The sequence below is a fragment of the Budorcas taxicolor genome, chromosome 5 (assembly GCF_023091745.1).
Source record: "Budorcas taxicolor isolate Tak-1 chromosome 5, Takin1.1, whole genome shotgun sequence".
NCBI lineage: Eukaryota > Metazoa > Chordata > Mammalia > Artiodactyla > Bovidae > Budorcas > Budorcas taxicolor.
This window is the reverse complement of record NC_068914.1, coordinates 119,236,310-119,258,110: the sequence shown is the minus strand read 5'-3', so window position 1 is coordinate 119,258,110 and position 21,801 is coordinate 119,236,310. Positions and strand designations below refer to the sequence as shown.

The 21,801-nt window shown below is 55.9% G+C and overlaps 1 protein-coding gene across 1 annotated transcript in view; it reads left to right on the top strand.

Moving 5' to 3' along the window:
• The window catches only part of TMPRSS6 (transmembrane serine protease 6), a 33,387-nt gene extending 16,093 nt beyond the window's left edge, over positions 1–17,294 (top strand). The window contains exons 8-17 of the mRNA XM_052640892.1: positions 385–497; positions 794–903; positions 9,184–9,329; positions 9,708–9,806; positions 10,751–10,864; positions 12,268–12,384; positions 12,684–12,852; positions 14,201–14,472; positions 16,469–16,605; positions 17,136–17,294. Coding sequence (XP_052496852.1) covers positions 385–497; positions 794–903; positions 9,184–9,329; positions 9,708–9,806; positions 10,751–10,864; positions 12,268–12,384; positions 12,684–12,852; positions 14,201–14,472; positions 16,469–16,605; positions 17,136–17,294 — 1,436 coding nt within the window. The remainder of the gene's footprint in view (positions 1–384; positions 498–793; positions 904–9,183; positions 9,330–9,707; positions 9,807–10,750; positions 10,865–12,267; positions 12,385–12,683; positions 12,853–14,200; positions 14,473–16,468; positions 16,606–17,135) is intronic.
• Positions 17,295–21,801: the final 4,507 nt, after the last annotated feature.

Sequence of the window (21,801 nt, the reverse complement as noted above, 5' to 3'; positions counted from 1 at the left end):
TTTTCTCTGAACCTCATCATCTTTGAAAAGGGGAATGGTTCTTTCTGCCCAGTCCCTGTAACCGTGAGGCTGGCGCAGCAGTGAACACGTTCAGTAAACGATCAAGGGCTGCACAGCTGATGTCAGTAGCGAACATTTATTGAGCATTTACTACATGCCATGTCTGTGTAATCTGCTCAACTACCCTATGAAGTATGTACTTTTATTGTCCCCATTTCACAGAGGGAGAAACTGAGGCCCAAGTTCATGCATTCACACTCAGTCTTTAGGCTGTACTGTTTAGTGGCAGTCAGATTGGTGGGGTTTCAGCTGCCCCCCACCTGCTGGCAGGTGCAGTGGGGCAGGGCTGAGGAACCCTCTGTAACTTCTGTTCTCTGGGCCCAGCCTGCGAGGTGAACCTGACCCTGGAGGGCCGGCTGGAGCCGCAGGGTGTCCTCAGCACACCATACTTCCCCAGCTACTACTCACCCAACACCCACTGCTCCTGGCACCTGACGGTGAGCCCACCTACCCTCTGCCCACAGCACCCTATAGACCTCCAGGGACGCCAGCTGGGAGGGGAGCAGTGTTCTGCCTCTGACCCAGGCTGCCCCCTGGGTACTAGTCCCTCTGGGGTGGGTGGGATGGGTCCCTTGGCCATGGCGACACTTGATGGTTGAGTGACTGACAGACCTCAGCCCCAGCCAGCGCTCTATGTTGGCAGGCCTCCTTCCTGCTTTGTGCTCCTGGGAGATGGGGCCATCAGTGCCGCCACAGCCCGTGGGCCCCCTAGTGACCGGCTCCTCTGTCCTAGGTGCCCTCTCTGGACTACGGCTTGGCCCTCTGGTTTGACGCCTACGCACTGCGGAGGCAGAAATACGACATGCCATGCACCCAGGGCCAGTGGACCATCCAAAACAGAAGGTACCCACCCCCTGGACCCCCTCCCTTTCTCTGCAGGTAACCTCCCTTGGGAGCTCAAGTGTGGAATCTCAGAGGGGCATCACGGGAAGAGAGCATAGGTGGGGTTGGTCAGCCTGTTGCCTTACTCTTGACCCCTGTCCAGCTCCAGCCCCAGCCTCGCCTCCTGCCACTCAGAGGTCTCAGACACACATTTGTCATCAGTCACCTTGGATGCTGATCCTCGTTAGAGTGAAATGGTTTCATTGTTGTAGGTACTGTCACCCCACTGCCTGGCACCCCGAATCCTTAAATGAGATGATGCAGAGTCATAGGACTCAGCAGTGCTGGGGCACCTTTCCTAAATCCACCCCAGTGCCATCCCTTATCCTGCCCCCCATTGTTGGTCAAAATAAAGCAGTTTCTGGGCCTCAACACTGCTTAGCCTGAGTCCACGCGACTTCTGCTAACCTGACCACTCTCCGAAGCCACCTGAGTCACCCGCATCCCTCGTGGGATGCCGGTCCTGCTCTCTGTCCTACCCTTGGCCCCCTGGTGACAGAGTTCCTGAGGAAGAATTGAGTCCTTTGGAGAGGTGGGCAGGACGCGGCAGAGCCAGGCCATCCCCTGGTCAGCATGAATGCAGTTTGATCAGTGGGATGAGGGGGGCTGGCCCCCTGAGGGCCACAGGTGGTCCTGGCAGTCTCAGAGGAGTGGGGTGGGTGGGGAGGTGGGAAATGCAGACATTGCAGGTGAGTTTCCCCTGGTTTGGAGAGAGACAGTGGACTGGGGCGTTCAGGGAGGGGATGTGTACAATGGGAGGGGCTCTGTGTCTAAATACTGTGCAGGAGCGTCCCGTAGCGGGAGAGGATGGCTCAGGCATGGGTCGTCACCGGGAGGGGGTGAGGCGGGAGGGGAGTAGGAGGCACAAAGGGCAGCAGCAGAACATCTTGGCATGGCACCGTTGTTGCAAGGGTGGGGCAGAGGCTTGGGGAGAGAGAAGGGGTCTCAAAGTAGCCTCGCAGAACTAGGGAACCCCCTCCCCACCTGGGGACCAAGAATGCCCAAGAGAAGATTCTACATCTCATCTCAGGTTGGCCTTCTGCTCTTCCTTCCAACCCTGAGGTCCTAGGGGTCTATGAGAGGCTGGGATTCTAATGTGCAAGGTTCCTGATTTCTTTGTTTCGCAGATTTTCAGTATCAAAGATTCCAATACATTAAAATTGGAAAGTTCTGGGACTCTGGAATTCTTGGATTCTGGGGGTAGTGTTCATGTTCACCCATGCTTGGGTTTTGCTTATTGGTTGATCCTATTGAAAAGCATCAGCCAGGCAAAGGGGGACAGGGATTTGACTACACTCGTTGACTCGTCACCATCCTTTCCAGGGATTTGGGAAGCTGTCAGGGACTGTGATTAAAAGGGAAAAGAAGACATGCCAACAATGTGAGTTTGGGCCTGTGCTATTTGGGGGTGATGTCAGGTGGTGTGACTCTGGCCCTGTGCTTTTTGGAGAGCAGAAGGCATCTTGTCCCACAGGCCCCAGCATGTGGGAGGCCTTTCTGGGCATGACTGCCTTGATCTTTCATGGAGCTCCCTCAGGGCCCTCCGCATCGGCTTGGGGCCACGCAGATTGAGGATGACTGGGCTGACCCCCAACTCAGCATCGGGAGCCCACAGAGTGACCTTGAGAGTGGTCCTTGATTCATGGTCCTCCGAATGAGATTAATATCTTTTCCTGTTGCCTTCTCAACCCTAGAGGTGAATCTGATATCTCAAAGAGGAGCTAGGAAGACAGAAGGGCCCTGGGTCTGATGCTTCTTCACGTACTTCCCACCCCCAAGGCTATTCCGTGGGCTGGGAGGTGGGCCCTGGCATCAGGTGCCCCATTCCGCCTGCTTGGTGTTCAGCACAGGGCCTCAGTTCACTGGCCTGACAGCCTGTGATGTCAGCAGTATCATCATTCCATTTCCCAGAGAAGGAAACCAAGGCTCAGTGGGATTAAGTGGTACCCAGATGGGTCCAGAGTCAGGGCCCCTCTCCCATGCACACCATGGGAACAGCGGGACACACAGTGGTCCACGCCGTGCTCCCCTGGAGGGCCTCCTGTCTGCCTCCCTGACGCAGCCAGGAGGGTTGGGCAGAGGTGGGGGCCCTAGGTGGTAGGACTTCATGAGTTGCCCTTGGGTTTCCAGGGGGGACCATAGATGGGGAGAGTCTTCATCAAAAGGAATGATGCTGCAATGGTGAAATTTCAGGCACTGTGGCAGAATCTACCAAAGTTGGAGGAGTCTCACCCACCCTAGTGTCTCAAAGCACCGTTGAGCTACAGAAAAGTGGGCTGGGCTGGCCATTGAACCCTATCTTTACCCATTGTACAGGTGGGAAAACTGAGGCCAAAGGAGGACTAAGAACTTGTCCTTTTATTATTATATTTATTTATTTATTTATTTTTGGCTGTGCTGGGTCTTCCTTGTGACTTTCTCTAGTTGTGGCACACTGACTTCTCTTGTTGTGGCCCGTGGGATCTTAGTTCCTTGATCAGGGATCAAACCCACATCCTCTCCATTGGAAGGCAGGTTCTTAACCACTGGACCACCAGGGAAGTCCCTGGCCTAATGTCCTTGTCTCTTTGTCTTGAAGTGGCAGGTGGGGTGGGGAGGTGAAGCCCGACAGGGCCTGGCGCTCCCACCCCCCTCTCTCTTCTGAAGCCTCGTCCACCTTGGCCGTTGACAAGGAGCGACAGAGGGGAGGCTGGGGTGATAAAGATGTGCTCAGGGAAGCCTGTCCACCTGGTTTGGCATGTAACTCTGGGTACATCCTGTTCCTTATCGATAAAACAAGAAAGTTAGGCCAGCCCAAGGCCGTAACTTTTTATTATTTACCCATCAGAAAGATGTCTCCCAGTAAGTTGTGTTTATTAGTTCCTAATGAAATGTCATTCCAAGTTGGGCTGGAGAGGTAGAAAGAGTTTAGCTATTGAAACAAGAAAGCAGGATTCAAGTCCTGGCTCCCCTCCTTCTATTTGGCAAGGACTCACCTTTCTCAGCCTCAAGTAGCCCATTTAAAAAATGGGCATGAAGCAGACCTCCCATCCAGGGAAGAGTAACTGAAATGATGGCTAGAGGATGCTGGCTCCTGTAGGCTGGGATAAAGCCCAGTTCAAGAAGGCACCAACCATACATTCAGGACTGGCTCCTGACTCTGCACCAGGCAGGCCCTGAGCTCGGGTGCCATTTCCCTCACCCTCAGCAACCTGGAGAGGGAGCTGGCCCCACGCTGCCTTCATAGACCTATGAGGGGCCAAGGCACAGAGAAGCAAAGGCATTCCCACAAAATCACTCAGCTTATAACTAGAGAAAACAGAGTTGAGCAGTAAGATCCAGAGCATGCATGAGGGCGTGTGGGCCTGTGAGCGTGTGTCTGTGAGAGTATGTACACGCACACTTGTGCAGTCTTCTGTCAGAGCCTTGGGGCAGCCGTGTCAGCTGTTCCCTCCCATGGTCAAGGCGCCCTTCTAAGGGGACTGACCACTGCTCTGTCTCTCTCCACATCTGAGAGCCACCTGGGAAGTCCCAGCTCTGTCTTCGCAGACCTTTGTAAGGATCAGGGTCCCTAGGAGAGACTCGCGGCCCCCTGCCCCTAGGCTCCTACCCGCGTCTGAGTGCAAAAGGGGAGGCAGAAGTGTACCTCCAGATTGCAAGCACTGGGCAAACCGTTTCCTCTGGTTCTGATCTTTTTTGATAACCATCAGCCCATGTAGTTGCTGGGAAATTCTTTGAATAAGCATTTGTTGGAAAATCTGCTTGTGTGGGTGGCAGAGACATGAGAGGTCTGGGGAAGGGTGTAGATTTCCAGGCACAGGATCTGTAGGGAGGGGGATGCACAGAATGGCCATTGACGAGGAGCGACAGAGGGTAGGTTGGGGGAGAGGGGGGTCTCACCCTTCAGTGCCAGCATGGTGATGAGGAGAGGCTGGCTGGGCTCCCTCCATTGGCGAGGCATCCTTGGGCATGTCACCTTCCTCCTCTGAGCCCTTACTGCCTTCCTCCCACCTCCCTCTTTCCTCCCCAGTTTCTCCCTGGCCTAGGCCTCATGCCCTTTGAGTGGCCTGGATGCGGGGGAGGAAGCTGACCTCGTGAGATCCGGCCAGCAGCGGCTGGGTTTCACAGAACCAGCTCTGACGGGGCGTCAATACAGCACAGGCTTCCCCCTTTCCGGGAACCTGCCTCCTGCCAGCTTCCTCCCCTGTGATGTCACTTTTCTTGTGATCTGCCCAACCATTTCCACTTCGCTGATGGCGACAGGCAGAGTCACTGGCTCCTTAAGCCTGCTGGAGCCCCTCAGGCTGGGCCTAGATATGGGGTAGCCCTTCTGGTCTCCAGAGCCCCTGGGTGGCCACAGAGGCTCCCCGGGCACTGCTGGGGGCCGGCAGTGTGGAAGGGGGAGCTACTGTCTTCAGTGAGCTCACAGCCCAACGACGTCAGCAGCTAGTTTTCAAAGAAATCCCTTCTCATTCACTCCATAAAACATCCTACGGGGAGCTAGCACCCCATCTTACTACAGACATGGAAACAGAAGCTTGCTGAGGTTGGGCGAGATGCCCAAGGTCACACAGCTGGCTCACGTGGCAAAGCCCAGCCTCAGCCTCAGCTCTGCAGCTTCAGGTCCAGTGCTCTGGCCATGTGAGACACTGCTGACCTCCCTTTTTCAGTGCTCGCCTTCTCTGACTCTCTTTCCCATTTAGCCTGTGTTGAGGGAAGGGAATATCTGTGTGTGTATATTCATCCATCTATCCATTCACCCACCTTCAATCCTTCATCTACCATCAGTCCTTCCTTCCTTCTATGCATTCATCCATCCATCAATACACCAACCCACCCTTCCTTCTTCCCATCTACCCACCCTTCTATCCGTCCACCATCCAATCTTTCTTGAACTCCTTGAGTTCAGCTAGAGATGCTGATATGCAAGGTTGACTGGATCCCTGCTTACTGTCTGTGTGAGGCAAGAAGCAAAATTCCCCACATTCAGAGAAAGCAAGGCAGGCATGAGTGCAAAAAATGGTGCCTTCAGACCCCAAGCACTTTGTAGCTGAGATGAGAGGTGGGCTCCACAGTCTTAAGACTTTTGGCGCGCCTTGGAGAGGGTGTATGGGGGTGGGGGCAGCATTTGATAGATGAAGAGGGATTGGAGAGTCAGGGGATTTAAACCCTCTCCCAGAAGGCACTGCAGTAAGAACCAGAAACGAAAATGTGCAAAGAGGCCAAGCCAGTGTGTAGTTCCATAAGCCGGGCTGCTGTGGGGGAGAGGGAGCAAGGGAGGGAGGAACCGCCTTAGCTGGACTATACATGCCCTGGCTAATTCGGGCAGCCTCTGATTACTTCCAGCCAATGTTTCTGGGGTGTAGTTTTCAGAGGCAAGAATCTAGGCCGTTATGTGAAATTAGCTGGCACGTGCATTTTTTAAAAGGTTTTTAACACTGCATAGGCTAAATAGATCCTCTTTTGATTGAGTAATTTAGCCTACGTCGCCAGATTTCAGCCTCTGCCTTGAATTCTTTTGTTCGTGTCTGCTAACGGAAGAGCCTTGCCCCAAAATGTCCTTAGAGCCTCTGGCCACGGCGACCACGCAGCCCTCAAATTCTTATAAATATAACGTTTCCCTTCCCTCTAACCCAGCTCTGATTCTGTGTCTGTCCACAGTGAGCATGTGGGGACAATGCCCCAGGCCCCTGAACCTTAAGTATGTTCAGGATGCCCCTGATTTCTCATTTCCCCTTGCTCAGTATCTCCCAACCCCCAGATTCCCTATCCACTCCCCAGGACCAGTCTCTGGGGAGAGTAATCCTTGATAACTTTTACTAAAATACTTTAAAAACAAATGGAGGATCCCCACGCCATCCCCGCCTTGTTTCCTTAGCTTTGAAAGGATAAGAACCAGGTTTGCTCGGGACGCCCCCTGGTGGCACCTCATCCCTCTCGGGTCCCCCTGGGCTGTACTGCCCTGGTTCTCAAAAATTTCCATTTCAGAATCCTCTATACTCATAAAAATTCTTGAGCAACCCAGAGAGTTATATGCCTCATACAAAAACTATATTTGTAATCTATATGTACAGTAGTAGAAATGAAAACTTAAAACATTTAAACATATTTATCAATTCATTTAAAAGAAAAAACCATTACATTTTAACATAAAGAAAATGAATTATATTTTCCAAAACTAAAAACATTTGGTGAAGAAAAATATCCTCATTTTATGTTTTTGCAACTTTATTTAGTAATTGGATTAATAGACCAGGACTGAATTCCCACATCTGCTTCTTCGTTCAGTGGGTTACAGTATCATATATCCCGTAGTCTCTGGAAAATTTTACTGTATTCTTATATGGGGGCTTCCCTGGTGTCTCAGACAGTAAGGAATCCGCCTGCAATGCAGGAGACCCAGGTTTGATCTCTGGGTCAGGAAGATCCCTTGGAGAAGGGAATGGCTAACCACGCCAGTATTCTTGTCTGGAGAATCCCATGAGTGGAGGAGCCTGGTGGGCTTCAGTCCACGGGGTCACAGAGAGTCGGGCACAACTGAGTGATGGAACACACACAAACATCCTTACATAGTCTCTGGAAAATTCTACTTTATCCTTGTGGAGAATGAGAGTGAAAAAAGCAAATGATACCTGAGAATTATTATAAAAATAATTTTCTCTTTGAACCTCCAAGGGTCCCCAGGCCACATTTTGAGAACTATTCATTGGCATAGGGGCAAGAATATGGTTCCCACAGCCAGACAGTATGGCCAGGTCTGAGAGGGGCCATAGGGGACATGAGGGCTCAGCCTGTGGAGCTCATGTGGCGTGAGGGTCAGGGTGTCCACCTCCACTTAGAGCAGGCCAGGTGGGGCCTTCTGGGCCTTGAGGAGGCTGGATTTTTGCCTACCTTCGCATTTCCCTTGCTGAGCCTCTTCTGGAAAACAGGATGAGAACAATTCCTGCTTATAGGGTGGAGCTGCTGTGACCTCAAAATCCCCATGCAATGAGGCCTCCAACTATTACTGAACCAGTAAGTGCTTGCCATGTTCTAGGAGTTATGAGGAAGCCTCTGACCCCTGGGAGTCAGGGGACCTGCAGTGTGGGCTGCTGCACCTGCTGTGAGATGTTCTCATCATGCTTTGGGGCACTCTCACTTGCTCTCCTGACTTCCTCCTACCTTCTCTGCTAGTGTCATTTTCACTTCTCCCTGCAGACTTTTCCACCCATATTCTGGGTGCTTCTCTCATCTGTACAGGCATTCCTTATAGGGGCGGGCATTCCTAGGATCTGATGGGGCTGACCCATCTCTTCCGTGAGGGTGTCCTGCCTGGGAAGGCAGCGTACCCTGGGTTGCTCTTTGCGGTGGGTCCTGCCACTCTGGGGGTGTGGCTGCACCTTCCATGAAAGCATGTCCACTTGCTCTGTGAGGCGAGCTGGGACCAATGCTGTGTGGGAAAAGCCCCCTTTTCCCCCTGCCCTGGAGTTGGGAGGATTCCTACCTGCTTCCCAGGGGGTGGGATTCCACCTTTCCATGGAGGTCTCCCACCTGTTCTGTGGGAACAAAATCATCATCCGTGGGGGTTGGGGGGCCAGCAGGGATATGAGTGTGTTCCCATGGTTGGGGGATGGTGGCTGGGTGTGGCCATGCTTGAGAAGGTGCTGCCCATCACCTGTTGGTCCTGGAGCTGCACTGGTGTCCCCTTGTGTCCAGAAAGCCACAGGGAAGCCCCCAGGGCTATGGAGACTTCTCAGTGGGAGGCACGGGCTTGAATGGAGAGCATGGCTGTCTTCTTGCCCCACTCTGACTGAGTACAGTAGGAATGTCCCTTCTCACCTATGGAGAGTAGACCAGTAAAGGAATTTTCCTTCCACTGACACATTGGAGCCTTTTGTCAGGTCAACAGAGATGAGAATTTCCCTTGTTTTACAAGTGAAGAAAGTGAGATTCAGAGAAGGGCTCTGACCTGCTAGAATCTCACAGCTCCTAGGTGACTGGGACTAGAATCCAGACGATAAATTTTATCCTGCCGGCAATGGGGAGGCATCGAAGGCTTCTGAGCAGGGCAGTGACACTGCCAGGCTGCTTTCTGGATGACTGTGGGGGTAAGCGGTCACCCAGGGGAGAAACCAAGACAGAAGGGGTGGGGGGTGCCCAGGGTGCAGCTCCCCTTTCTTCCCCAGCTGCCCTGTCCTTGCTCTGTCTGTGCACCGGGACCCAGGCTGTCCCGTGCCTTGGACCAGCCCGTGTAGCCCGCAGTCTGTCTCTGGTCCCCCCTAGGCTGTGTGGCCTGCGCACCCTGCAGCCCTACGCTGAGAGGATCCCCGTGGTGGCCAGCGCCGGCATCACCATCAACTTCACATCCCAGATCTCCCTCACCGGGCCCGGCGTGCAGGTGCACTATAGCCTGTACAACCAGTCAGATCGTGAGTGTGGGCAGATCAGGGAGTGGGGGGACCCCAAAGCCCCTTCAGCTTCTCCCTGCTTCTTAGCCCTCCCTGGAAGCACCTAGAGGCTAGTCTAAAGGAGTGTTGTGTGTGTGTGTGTGTTCACTCGTGTGCCCACATGTGTGCATGAGCATAGGCAGCTTTGCGTGTGCCCACATGTGCAAGGCACTCACAGGTGTTTATGAGGTATATACACTCATACATACCCGAGTGTGTGCTGTGTGCATGTCCCCAGATGTGTGTGTCCTCATGGACCATGTACACAGCCACATGGGCACACATGTGAGCACACAGCTGTGGTGTGTCTGCACGTGTTTTCATAATGATGTGTGTCCTGATGGTGCCCTCCCCATCCAGCCTGCCCTGGAGAGTTCCTCTGCTCCGTGAACGGACTCTGTGTGCCCACCTGTGATGGGGTCAAGGATTGCCCCAACGGCCTGGATGAGAGAAACTGCGGTGAGCAGCCCACCCACTCGGTCCCTCCTCTCTCCCCACCTCTGTGCTGCTGGGCTGAGCCTATCGTTTCGAGATCTCCCAGTGGGCAGCTCCCATTATCAGCATTCAGGAGACTCCCTCGCTGTGTTGAGATGCAGGGTGGACGCACAGGATGGGCAAGTGTCCTCTCCAGGGTTTCCCCGTGGGGCAGTGGCAGAGACAAACGGGGACCCAGGTATGCTGCTTCCCAGCTCATGGCTTCTTGCCACCAGGCTATGACCCTCAGCCTTCTGCCCAGGCAGCCATCCGAGAAGGAACAGAGCAGACGAGGGAGGGCAGGCCCAGGAGGAAGAAGGCTCTTAAGCAGGGTTGGGCAGGCCCAGGGTGGCCAAAGAGAGGACACTGTATCTGCCTGTTTTGAGCAGGACCCTCCACTGCAGGGGTTCAGACTGGAGCTGCTGACTCTTCCTGGGGCTATGCTCACCGCCACCCAACCCTGGCAGAAGGGGATCAGAAGGGGCTTCTGATGGTCCCCAAGTCAGGATTCTCTTGGAATAATAACTCTGCCTCTGAATCCTGGCTTCTGGCCCCCAGAGTCACCATCACAGCAGCCTGCATCCCATCAAAGTCTATACACGTGGGAGGGAAGTAGGAGGGAAAGGGGATGTGCCTGCCTCTGGACTGATCCTGCCTTCATGCTGAGGAAGGCACCTCATATTTGGAAGCAGAACATCTGGCTTCAAGTTCTTGCTCAGCCAGGTGACCTCAGATAAGTCACTTTGTTTCCGTTTTTCCACCAGTGAAATGGAGTATCTCACCGGGTTGCTGTGAGACTCGTGCAAAGTAGCTGAGAAAGAGATTTGTGATCATAACTTGCGACACCACGCATGGTCTCCAGGCAACACAAAGTCCCAGCCTGGTGCCTCTGGCTTCCTCCCACTTGCCCCTCCTCTGTGTCCTCACAGTCTGCAGAGCCACATTCCAGTGCCAGGAGGACAGCACGTGCATCCCCCTGTCCAGGGTCTGTGACCGGCAGCCCGACTGTCTCAACGGGAGTGACGAAGAGCAATGCCAGGAAGGTAGGGCAGGGTATGACTAGGTATCTAGAGGGAAACCAAAGAATGGGCTCAGCCAGACAGCCTGGCCCTTCTCCATGCTTCTTCCACAAAGGTTTCTGCCCTCTTGTCCAAATACTTACCAGCCCATCTATAAGTGTGCCTATATGTCCATCTGTCTACCCATCATCTGTCCATCCATCCATCTATCTATTCATCCATCCAAATACCCATCCACCCATTCTTCCATCCACCCATCCATCCATCCATCCATCCATCTGTCCATCCATCCGTCTTCTGGTCTCTCCAACTATTTGTCTGTTTGTTGATTCATACATCCACCCACTGATTCGTCCATCAGCCTGTCCAACCACCTATCTCCCTGTCCGCTAAGCCATCAATCTACTCATTTATTGGGTTTATTTGTTTACCCAGTTACCTGTCTGTTGTTCCATTCTCCGTCCATGCATCCATGAATGCACAGGTGCAGGCATCCATCCAGGGATCTAACTAGTTGTTTGTCCACTGGCACTTACATCCACTCATTTATCCATCTAAATAGCTGTGTGTCAGTCTTCTTATCAGACCATCACACTGCACATTTATTGGTCTGCCCAGTCTCTTGTCTGAGTCTCCATTGTTTTATCCATCCATCCATCCACCCACCCATCCATCTCTCAGACCATCCAACCTTCACTTGCAGATTACCCGGTGATATGCAAGGCAGAGTAAGGAAAATGAAATAAAAGGCACCGGAGAAGTGGTCCCCGTCCTCTGGGGATTATCTGATTTAAAAAAAAAAAAAAAGATGGGTCACTCTGGGCCAAAGCCTCTGAGCATCGTGCCCAGTAGCATAGAAAGACTGGAGGGCAAGGAGGAGATGTGGCTGGAACTAGAGAAGGTGGGCTTTGAACTGGGCCTTGAAGAGAAATAAGACTTAAATAGAGGAGGAAAGGAGACCAGGTGAAGACTGGCTGGTGGGGCAGAAAGCTCTTCACAGTGAAGGCAGTGAGGCACAGGTGGGTGTCTAGGTGGGTGGGGGCCTGGAGAGCTGCCAGGCCAAGGTAGCGTGATGGGAGGGGCATAGCCTTGCTCTTGGGAGCCTTGCTCATCTCAAGGGGGAGGCACAGTTCTGGCTTCAGGTACCACACCTAGGAAAGGCCTGACCCTACCGTCAGGAGCCCAGGTCTGAGAGGGGAGACATCACCTTCTCTCAAAACACCAGTCTGAGGGAGCGAGGGGTCAGGAGGGGATTCTCCTCTAGGGAATCCTAAAGGAGCCTCAGGGGACCCTTTAGAGTGATCAAGGGACCCCTCTCCAGTCGTCTCCTGGCCTCTTTCAGGCTCCATCTTCCCTGGGCCTTGTTTTGGAGACTCCTTCGGGCTCAGGGACCCACCCTCTGCACCCTGCCCCCCACCCAATCCTAGGGGTGCCTTGTGGGACCTTCACCTTTCAGTGTGAGGACCGCAGCTGTGTGAAGAAGCCCAACCCGCAGTGTGACGGGCACCCCGACTGCAGGGATGGCTCAGACGAGCAGCGCTGCGGTGAGTCCTGGGCGCTCCGACAGGCTGGGGTGGGCAGGACACCCTCCACCTGCTGGGCCCACGAGCATGGGGGGCAGGGAGGTGCCCACCCTGGGGGGCTGGAGGGAGAGCTCACTGTCTGTCCATCTGTCTCTTTTTACCCCACCTCTGGCCTCTCGTGGGGGTCCTGCCCACCTCCCTCTCTCTCGCTCCCTCATTCTCTTTCCCTGGCCCCCTCTGTGTCTTTCCTCTCTCCTCTTCCATGCCTCTCCTGTCCCTGTGTCTCACTGGTTCTCTCCTGCCCCTGCCCCTGCCCCCAGACTGTGGCCTTCAGGGCCCCTCGGGCCGCATCGTGGGCGGGGCCGTGTCCTCAGAGGGTGAGTGGCCGTGGCAGGCCAGCCTCCAGGTTCGTGGCCGACACATCTGTGGGGGGGCCCTCATCGCTGACCGCTGGGTGATCACTGCTGCCCACTGCTTCCAGGAGGAAAGGTGAGCCTGGGGACACAGGCCATGAGAGGTGGGTAGGAAGGTGGTGGTGAGGGGGCGGGGGCAGTGTGTCTGAGATCTCAGCAGACAGAGGGGAGGGTTGTGGGAAGCCCCTCAGACTTGCTGTCCCGACACTTGGGTTCAGCCCTGACTACCAGAACACACTCTGCGCCCTGGGAAAGGTTGCTAACCCCTGCTGCGCTCTGCTTCTGGTGTCTTGCTCTCAGCTGGGCCAGTGAGCCATTCACTTACTCATTCCTCCGTTCAGCGATATCTGTTGTGCTTCTACCATGTGCCAGGGACTGTGCGAGACACTGGGGTAGAGCTGAGAACAGAATTCCTGCCCTGGTCAGAGGTCGTGACACCCTTCTCCAGGTGTGCCTGTCCCCCACCCCGGGGACGGAGAGATGCAGAGAAGCCCACAAGAAGGGCCATCTCACCCCGCCCACAGACATCCCCCCATCTCCATGGTGGGCTGACAGCTCCCCTTTCCACCTCCAGCCTGATGCCCTGTGCTCCAGACCCAGCACCCAGCACGGCAGCCCTGGACTCTCTCCCCACACTTCCTCCTCTTTCCTGGGTCTGCACAGTCCAAACCAAAGGCCTGGAGCCACCCGGGCACCCTTTCCTCTCCCCTACACTCAGCCAGGCAGCAAGCCCTCTCAGTGGTTCGGACGCATCTTCAGCCACTGCCCGTCCATGCTGCCACCATCACCCCTGCGTCACTGCAGCAGCCCAGAGTCCAGATCCCTTCTGCATCCTATGCCTGGGTGCCCAGGTGCCCTTCTGGGTGTGGTCTGACTACCCAGGTTCTTTCACTCCATCCCTGGCTCCCCACTGTCCACAAGGTAGAGAAAGACCTGGATGCTGACCTGGCCTCCAGGGATCTGCACAGCCCAGTCTCTGCCGATTCTTTCACACTCAACTCCCACCCGCTCCTCCTGAGGACCCGCAAATTCCAGGGGTTTCCCAGTTTCTCCATCTATAGAGTGCGCAGAAAACATCTGCCGGTGCCTGGCACTGTGCTGGATTTTTTTTTTTTTAATCCACCATCTTATTGAATTCCCCCAGGAACATATGAGCCGAAGATGCTATTCCCACTTCACAGATAGGGTGACTGAGGCCTAGAGAGGTACATGCACCTCTAGGAAGGGCTGAAGCTGGGGCTGAAATCCAGGTAGTCAGACTCCAGGGCCAGCACTGAGCACCACACTGCCAGCTGCACGGTCTGCCAGAACAGGGTGGGGATGGGTGTGGGGGACCGGGTCCCAGGTGGGAATGCTGGCTATCACAGGGATCCGGGATGGGATGGGGGAGGCGGCCGCTGAGCGAGTCCCCATCCTGCCCCCAGCATGGCATCCCCGGCGCTGTGGACCGTGTTCCTGGGCAAAGTGTGGCAGAGCTCACGCTGGCCGGGTGAGGTGTCCTTCAAGGTGAGCCGCCTGCTCTTGCACCCGTACCACGAGGAGGACAGCCACGACTACGACGTGGCCCTGCTGCAGCTCGACCACCCCGTGGTGCGCTCAGCCGCCGTGCAGCCCGTCTGCCTGCCTGCCCGCTCCCACTTCTTCGAGCCAGGCCTGTACTGCTGGATCACAGGCTGGGGTGCCCTGCGAGAAGGCGGTGAGCTGGACTGCGGGCAGGGGAGATGGGGTGGGTCTGGCTCACCTAACTTCTGAGCCTGGAAGGGAGTTGGCGAGGGACCCTGGGGCTCCACTCTTGCCAGTCCTGGATTAAATGGGGTTGTATTTCATAGAAAAAAAAAAAAAAGCTTTTACTACAGCCATGGGTTGTCTCCCTGGCCCTTCCCTTCCTTCCAGAAGGGCACTTCAGTTCAGTTCAGTTCAGTTCAGTTGCTCAGTAGTGTCTGACTCTTTGCGACCCCATGAATTGCAGCATTCCAGGCCTCCCTGTCCATCATCAACTCCCGGAGTTCACTCAAACTCATGTCCATTGAGTCGGTGATGCCACCCAGCCATCTCATCCTCTGTCGTCCCCTTCTCCTGCCCCCAATCCCTCCCAGCACCAGAGTCTTTTCCAATGAATCAACTCTTTGCATCAGGTGGCCAAAGTATTGGAGTTTCAATACCTTTCAAGTGAAGGGCACTTAAGGAGAACCAGGGTCATGGAGGCGATGCTGGGGGATATCTGTGGGGTGACAGGGCAGGCCAGGGGCCCCATGGCCCTTGGGCAAGCTCCAGCCCTGTGCTCCTTGGACAATGGAGGGTATGTCTGTGTTGGGGGGAGACTTTTAATTGTTAACACTTACCATATGGAGGTTAGATTTTAGGGGAACATGATTTCATTTAATCCATCCAACAACTCTAGTTATTGGTAATCATGGACCCCATCTTAAGGATGGGAAAACAGAGACATTTAGTGTTGACTCAAAGTCACACAGCCAGGGCGAGCTGGAATAGAGACTAGAACCCAGGACTGTCTGACCCCAGAGACTCTGCTGTTCCTGCTACTGCCTCTCAGAAACATGAGTTTCTGTCCTTCGCTCCTGCACTGACCAGAGGCTGCTGTCCCTAGAGGCCAGCTCTCAGTTCTGTACACAACTACAGCCATGCCCTGCACCCTTCGTGGTGGTGGCGTTCAGGAGTGTGTACTGTGCTTTACAATCTGGAGGTAGGTGAGGTTGAGGGATAATGCAAAGATGGAGAAGCTGAGGCTCACGTGTAAAGTGACTTGTCCAAGAAGATGATAGAGAACAGCGGTCGAGCAAGGCTCTGTCCACTTTCTCATTCATTCATTCAGTGACACATTTGTGGACATCTGCTATATGGGGGGCACTGAGTTGGACAAAGCAGTATAAAAATGAATAGGAGACAGTGCTAAGAGCTGACGCGGATGGGGGTGTGGGGGCAACGGCAGCCCAGAGGAGGGGTGGGCTCAGCTGAGGCTTGCAGGTGGGTCAGCAGTGTCCCAGCAAAGCAGAAAGGCGTTTCTGGTAAGAGCATAGGTGGCAGCCCACCTGAGAACACACAGCACCAGAGGGGAGCCGGGAGCAGGTGGATCTGGGTGAGGACAGGAAGGAAGGGCAGGCAGGGAATCTCAGTCAGGATCTTGAGCTAGGATTCCTACTCCTGACCTGAATGAAGGTCTCAGGGCTTCAGGAAAGAAAATCAGCGTCTGGGTCCTACCCCAGCTGAACAGACCGGATCCTCCAGTGGAGCTAGGCACAGGGTGTATATTGAAACTCCGTGGTTGGGTGGCGGGGTCCTAACACGCATCCTCCTGGAGAAGCGCTGGCTGGACAATGAGCAGACGCTGGCTGAGTTTTAGGTGGGAGCAGAGGCGTGAGGTGTGTACTCTGGAAAAATTCCCCAGGGCTGTCACAGAGAAGAGGGGAGGCGGCCAAGAGGCCTCAGGCATGAGGAAGGGGTGGAGGAGAACCTGAGGACACTGGCCCTGGTGGGTGGGGGGCTCTGTCCCCACGAGCCACTTGGAGAAGGAGCCAGAACAGAGTGTCAGTGAGGGGGATGGTGGAGATGGGAGGGAGGGCAGAGCAGGACGAGGAAGGAGCTCTTGAGATACGAAAGGAACAGCCAAGAGAAGAGACGGGGCCCTGGGCACCTCAGATCCTCTTACCTTTGCCCTCAACCCTGCCGGGCAGGCCCCACCAGCAACGGCCTGCAGAAGGTGGACGTGCAGCTGATCCCGCAGGACCTGTGCAGCGAGGCCTACCGCTACCAGGTGACACCCCGCATGCTGTGCGCCGGCTACCGCAACGGCAAGAAGGATGCCTGCCAGGTGACTCCCGCGGAGTGTGCCAGGGGGCGGGGAGAGGGCACGGCTCTCATCACCCAGGGCCCGGCCCTTGGCTCACAGCAGCCTGCAGCAGCCTCATGGCAAGGTGGGCTTGGCTGTCCCCACTTTGTGGGTGAGGAAACTGAGGGTTGGGAGGTTGAGAGACTGCTTCCAGGTTGCAGACCCCAGATCAGAAGAGACCCAGGTGCCAGGTCTGAGACCCAACCCCAGCGCTGCTTCTTATCCTCTGAGAGGCACTTTGCCCAAGTGACCCAGCAGAGAGGACTAGACGGAGCCCACAGAATGGAGGCAGAGCTGGGCAGGGCATTGGGACACACATTCAAGCTTCCATGAGAGTCAGGCCCCGCTGGAGGCCAGGCTGGGTTGGTTCGGGCTCCCTCCATGTATCGGAGGCTTCCAAAGGGGTTGTCATTTTCCTGCTGTCACTCCCAGAATATCCCCAGTAGTCCAGCCCTTTACCTGGAAGTGGATTCCTTTACCCTGACGTAGTCCTGTCTCTCCGCGCCTTACAGGGTGACTCAGGTGGCCCGCTGGTGTGCAAGGAGCCCAGTGGCCGTTGGTTCCTGGCAGGGCTCGTCAGCTGGGGTCTGGGCTGTGGCCGGCCCAACTATTTTGGCGTCTATACCCGCATCACTGGTGTGATAAGCTGGATCCAGCAGGTGCTGACTTGAGGAGCTGCCCCCCTGCAGAGCAGGGGCCTACCTCTTGGACTCAGAGAGCCCAGGGCACCCACTGGGGGGTTGGGAGCAAGTATTCTGCAGGCAGCAGGGCCTGGAGGGGACAGGAGGTGGTGTCTTTCCTGTCCCCCAACCTAATGCCTGATATCAGCCTCAGTGCGGGTACAAAGAGGGAGGTGGGCCATTCGCTGGTGGTCCAGACCACCCCTGAGGGCCTGGGATGGTCACCAGTCCTGGATGGGGGGTTCTCATCCAGGCTGTCACCTCCTGATTCTCTCTTCTCCTCCCTGCTCCTCCGCTGCTGACTTTTGTGGGGAAGAGTTGAGCAGTGATCCTGTGGCTGCAAGGTCCTCCCGCCACCACCCCTACCCCAGTGCAAAGGCTGTTGGGATGGCATCTTCTCCAGACAGCAGATTCTGGCCTTTGAAGCCCTCGGCCTAACTTGAGTGGTGGAGGAGGAAGGTGCTCCCACAGGAAGGGCCCTCAGAGTCCTGGAGACAGCCAAGTGGGCCAGCCGCCACTGCAAGCCAAAGGGTGGGGAGCCCTGGGTCCAGGGTCCTCCTAACCCCACCTGCCCCTTGGGACTTCACTGTCCATTCTCACCAGGAGGTGAGCTCAGCTGCCCTGTGGAATAAAGCCGTCTGACCCAAGGTCCTACTCTGGGGGTTGAATGGGGCCCCAGCACCAATCTCATGCCCTTGACTGAACAGACCCTTGCTATCTGCTCAGCCTGTTGGCTACGTGTCCAGAAGGCCAAGGCGGGGTCAGTGGGGGCAGGGCTGACCTCCAGGGCATCTGCCTAAATCCCAGGAGCCACCCTGGAAAGGCAGTGGTTGGGTGCCCTCAGGTCAGAGTTGGGCTTCCCAGGTGGCACTAGTGGTAAAGAATCCGCCTGCCAGGCAGGAGATGCAAGAGACACAGGTTCAACCTCTGGGTTCAGAAGATCCCCTGGAGTAGGAAATGGCACCCCACTTCAGTATTCTTGCCTGGAAACTCCCTTCAACAGTCCATTGGGCCACAAAGAGTCAGACGCACACAGGTCAGTCAGGGCTGGGACAAGTGCTGGGCTGCTTCTGGAAGCCTAGGAGGAAACTGAGGGACAAGGAGCCTCCTGATCGCACCAGGGAGGGGTCAGGAGTGGAGCCTGGGGCGGAAGCCCTGTCTCCTGATTCCCAGGCGACGACTTCTCTGTCTCAGCACTGCCTCTGCATTCTGCGTCTCTTATTCAGCAACTCACAGGCTCTGACCACGTGCCAAGTGCTGTAGTGGGGTCATGGAGCTCACAGAACTCGGCTCCTGATCTCGAGAGGGGTGGGATGGTGATCCAGTGTGAAGGGTTCTGGGGGAGGCAGCCAGTAACTTGGAAAGTCAGGGAGAGCTGCCTGGAGGAAACTTGAGTTGGGATTCAAAGGCAGCCAAAGGAGGGAAGAGCATTCCAGGCAGGGGAAGAGGATGTGCAAAGGCACAGAGTCCTCAAAGTCAGTGGCCTCTTAAGGAAAGTCAGTTGTTTTTAGTTTGGACAGAGGTTGGGGTTAGGGGCAAAGCAAAGGAATTCTTTGCAGAATTCCTTTGGGGAGGGGCAAACTGAGATGAGATGGTAAAGAACTTGGAGTGGAGCTAAAGATCTGATGCTGGGCACTCTGGGGAGCCAGGAAAGGTTCTAGAGCAGGAAGGTGACACACAAGTGGCTTCACATTTAGAACCAACATGGACATCAGCGTGGAGAAAATGGGAGGCAGGGAAGCTGGTGAGGAGGCTGCTGCCGAACTCAAGAAGGAGGAGGCCTGGACCAAGCAGGGCAGTGGGGATGGACACAGCATTGAAGGACCTTCATTATCCTCCAGGTGCATTGGTGGTGGGGGTAATCTGAGGACCTCTCCCGGCTGGGCTGGTGGAGGACCCATTGCCTGACCTGGGGCACCTGGGGAAGGAAAGGCTCTGGGAAGGTATCATGAACTTAGGGTGCTTCTAGGAGGGAGATGTCCAGGAGATAGGCAGAGCTTGAGAGAGGTTTGGAGGGGGGATTTTCCAGCCACTCTGCATGGAAGGTGGTCCAGGGAAGACCAAAGAGGTAGGGGAGACACACGCACTGTAGAAGTGGGGGCCCAGAGTAGGAGGCTGAGGGGTGGTGTGTCCAGTGGCTGGAGGGGAGCTGAGGGGTGGGGTCTTGGCAGCCAAGGCTGTGGCCTGAGTGGGAGTGATCAGGGAGGGCTGTGGGGTGGGCCCTGGTGGAGGGAAGAAGGAGGGTGTCAAGTGCAGACACGTCTTCCTTGGAGCCTGAGTGGGAGGAAGAAGCAGCGGGGGCCTCAGCAGGGACCTAGTCTCCAGAGTTTTCAAAGGGAGACAAGGAGTGGCCGCCAAAGCCACGCGTGGGGAGCCCTCCACCTGCTGGGCGGCCCCTGTGGAGACGGAGCAGGTGGAGCAGCTGCTACGGGGGGGTCAGCTTTGGGGAGGGGACAGGACTACCCCAGGGGGCCTCTCAAAGGGGGAGCAGAACACTGCCAGAGGGTGCTTTGCTGAAATGCAAACTCCTGGCCTTATCCTAGTCTTAGTGGAAATTGGGGTGGGGGTTGTAGTCTGTTCTTTTAACAAGCCTCCTGGTGACCCTTTTGCGATACAGAAAGTGAAGTCAACTCCAGAGAGCCAGGTGGCCCCCAAGGGAAGTGGTGAGGGCCCCCAGACCGTTGAGTGGGCTTGGGAGGGCCTCTGCTTAGGGGATCACGGCTTTGCAGAGATGTCCCCCGCCCCCAACACCTGCAAGATAAACTGCTGGGGGGAGGGGAGGAGGGAGGCAAGGTAGACACTCAGTAGGACCAGCACATGATGAAGGAATTGGCCAAGTGGGGTGGGGGCGGGCGGGGCTTTGTTGGACTCAGAAGATGGAGGGGAGCCTGGGGTTTGTATTTCTCAGGACTTGGGACAGGGGGTGGAGGTGATCAGAAGGTATCATAGCGGGAAGCAAAGGGGACGTCCTGGGAGGTTAGGATGGAGTGGAGATGGCAGGGCAAAGCCGGGGAGCAGAGGGCCAGCTGAATGGTGTGGTGAGGTAGGGAAACTCCAGATGCCCGGAAGCCCAGCTCCCCAGCCCTCAGCATCCCAGCTAATCCACGTCTGCCTGGAGGCTGTGGGAGACTGAGTAACTCTGGGGTCAGGGCCTTAGAAGTCACTTCGTCGAACCCCTTGCTTTACCCATGAAGAAACAGACCCAGAGAGGGGCAGATACTTTCCAAAGTTTACCCAGCAAGGCAGCGTTGGTACCCTGTACGCCCACCCACGAGACAGAGGATCCAGCCGTGATACTCCCCCTCAACACACACGGGAGAGGGACAACAGGCAGACCCCAGGACTTGGGGGAAAAGCCCCATTACCTTTGGACTATCTATCCCACCTTAAGTTTAGCCCCTGATCCAAGGGACTTCCCTGATGACTCAGCAGGTAAAGAATCCACCTGCAATGCAGGAGACATGGGTTCAATCCCTGGGTCAGGAAGATCCCTTGGAGGAAGAAATGGCAACCCACTCCAGTATTCTTACCTGGAAAGTCCCATGGACAGTGGCGCCTGGTGGACTCATCCACAGGGTCACGAGAATCAGACACAATTAAGTGCACAGAGCGCTGTCCCCAAATGTGGCCCAGAGAAAGGGAGGCAGCCAGGCTGGCGATTTGTTCAGGTTTTATTACACGATGGGGTTGGACACAACTGAGAAGCAAGTACCTGGCCCAGGAGCCCGTAAACGGGAGAGGCCCCTCCGCTCAGCCCCTGCCAGCCCCAGCCTCTCCCCTGGGTGGAGGGAGGACGGTCCCCTTTCCCTTGCCATCAGTTCCTGAGGGGCCCCACTGCCCCTGCTGAATCAGTGCCCGCCGCCCTCCTGGCCAGGCCACTCTGCGCCCAGCAGTACGGATGGCGGGGATGGGGTGGGCGTGGAGAGCAGCCAAGCTGAAGGCCAAGTCACCCACCCCCTCCTTCCGATATGGCCGACCCCCAGACCTTCCACCCCCACCAATCCCTGCATCTCTGTGCTGGGCCAGCCTGCGTTTTACACCCTCCCTGAGGGCCTTCAGGGCCCTCGCCCCTCTTGGTAACCTCACAACAACCTTGTGAGGCAGCTAGGGCAGGACGTGACCTGGGTGACACACAGCGAGACTAAGGCTCAAGGAGGTGACGTCACTGGGCTGGGGGGGAGCGTAGTATTTGCCATGCAGCTGGGGGCCCTGGGGGCAGGGACGTGGGGGCCTGGGAGACACAGCTGGACAACACCACACTTCGGCCACAGGCAGGCAGCTCTGCCCAGGGGTCCCAGGGCCCACCTCAGGGCTTGAGAGCTCCCCGCGGGCCCCCTCCTGGACCCCGGAGGCAGGGGTGAATGACATCCCCTAGGGTGTAGACAGAGGTGACAGCGGGGAGATCTCTTCCTCTGCCTCAGGCCAGGGGCCCACCCCGTGGTACAAAAATAAAGGATTTCAGAACGGAACCCCAAGTCCCTGGAGGCGATCTGGGGCC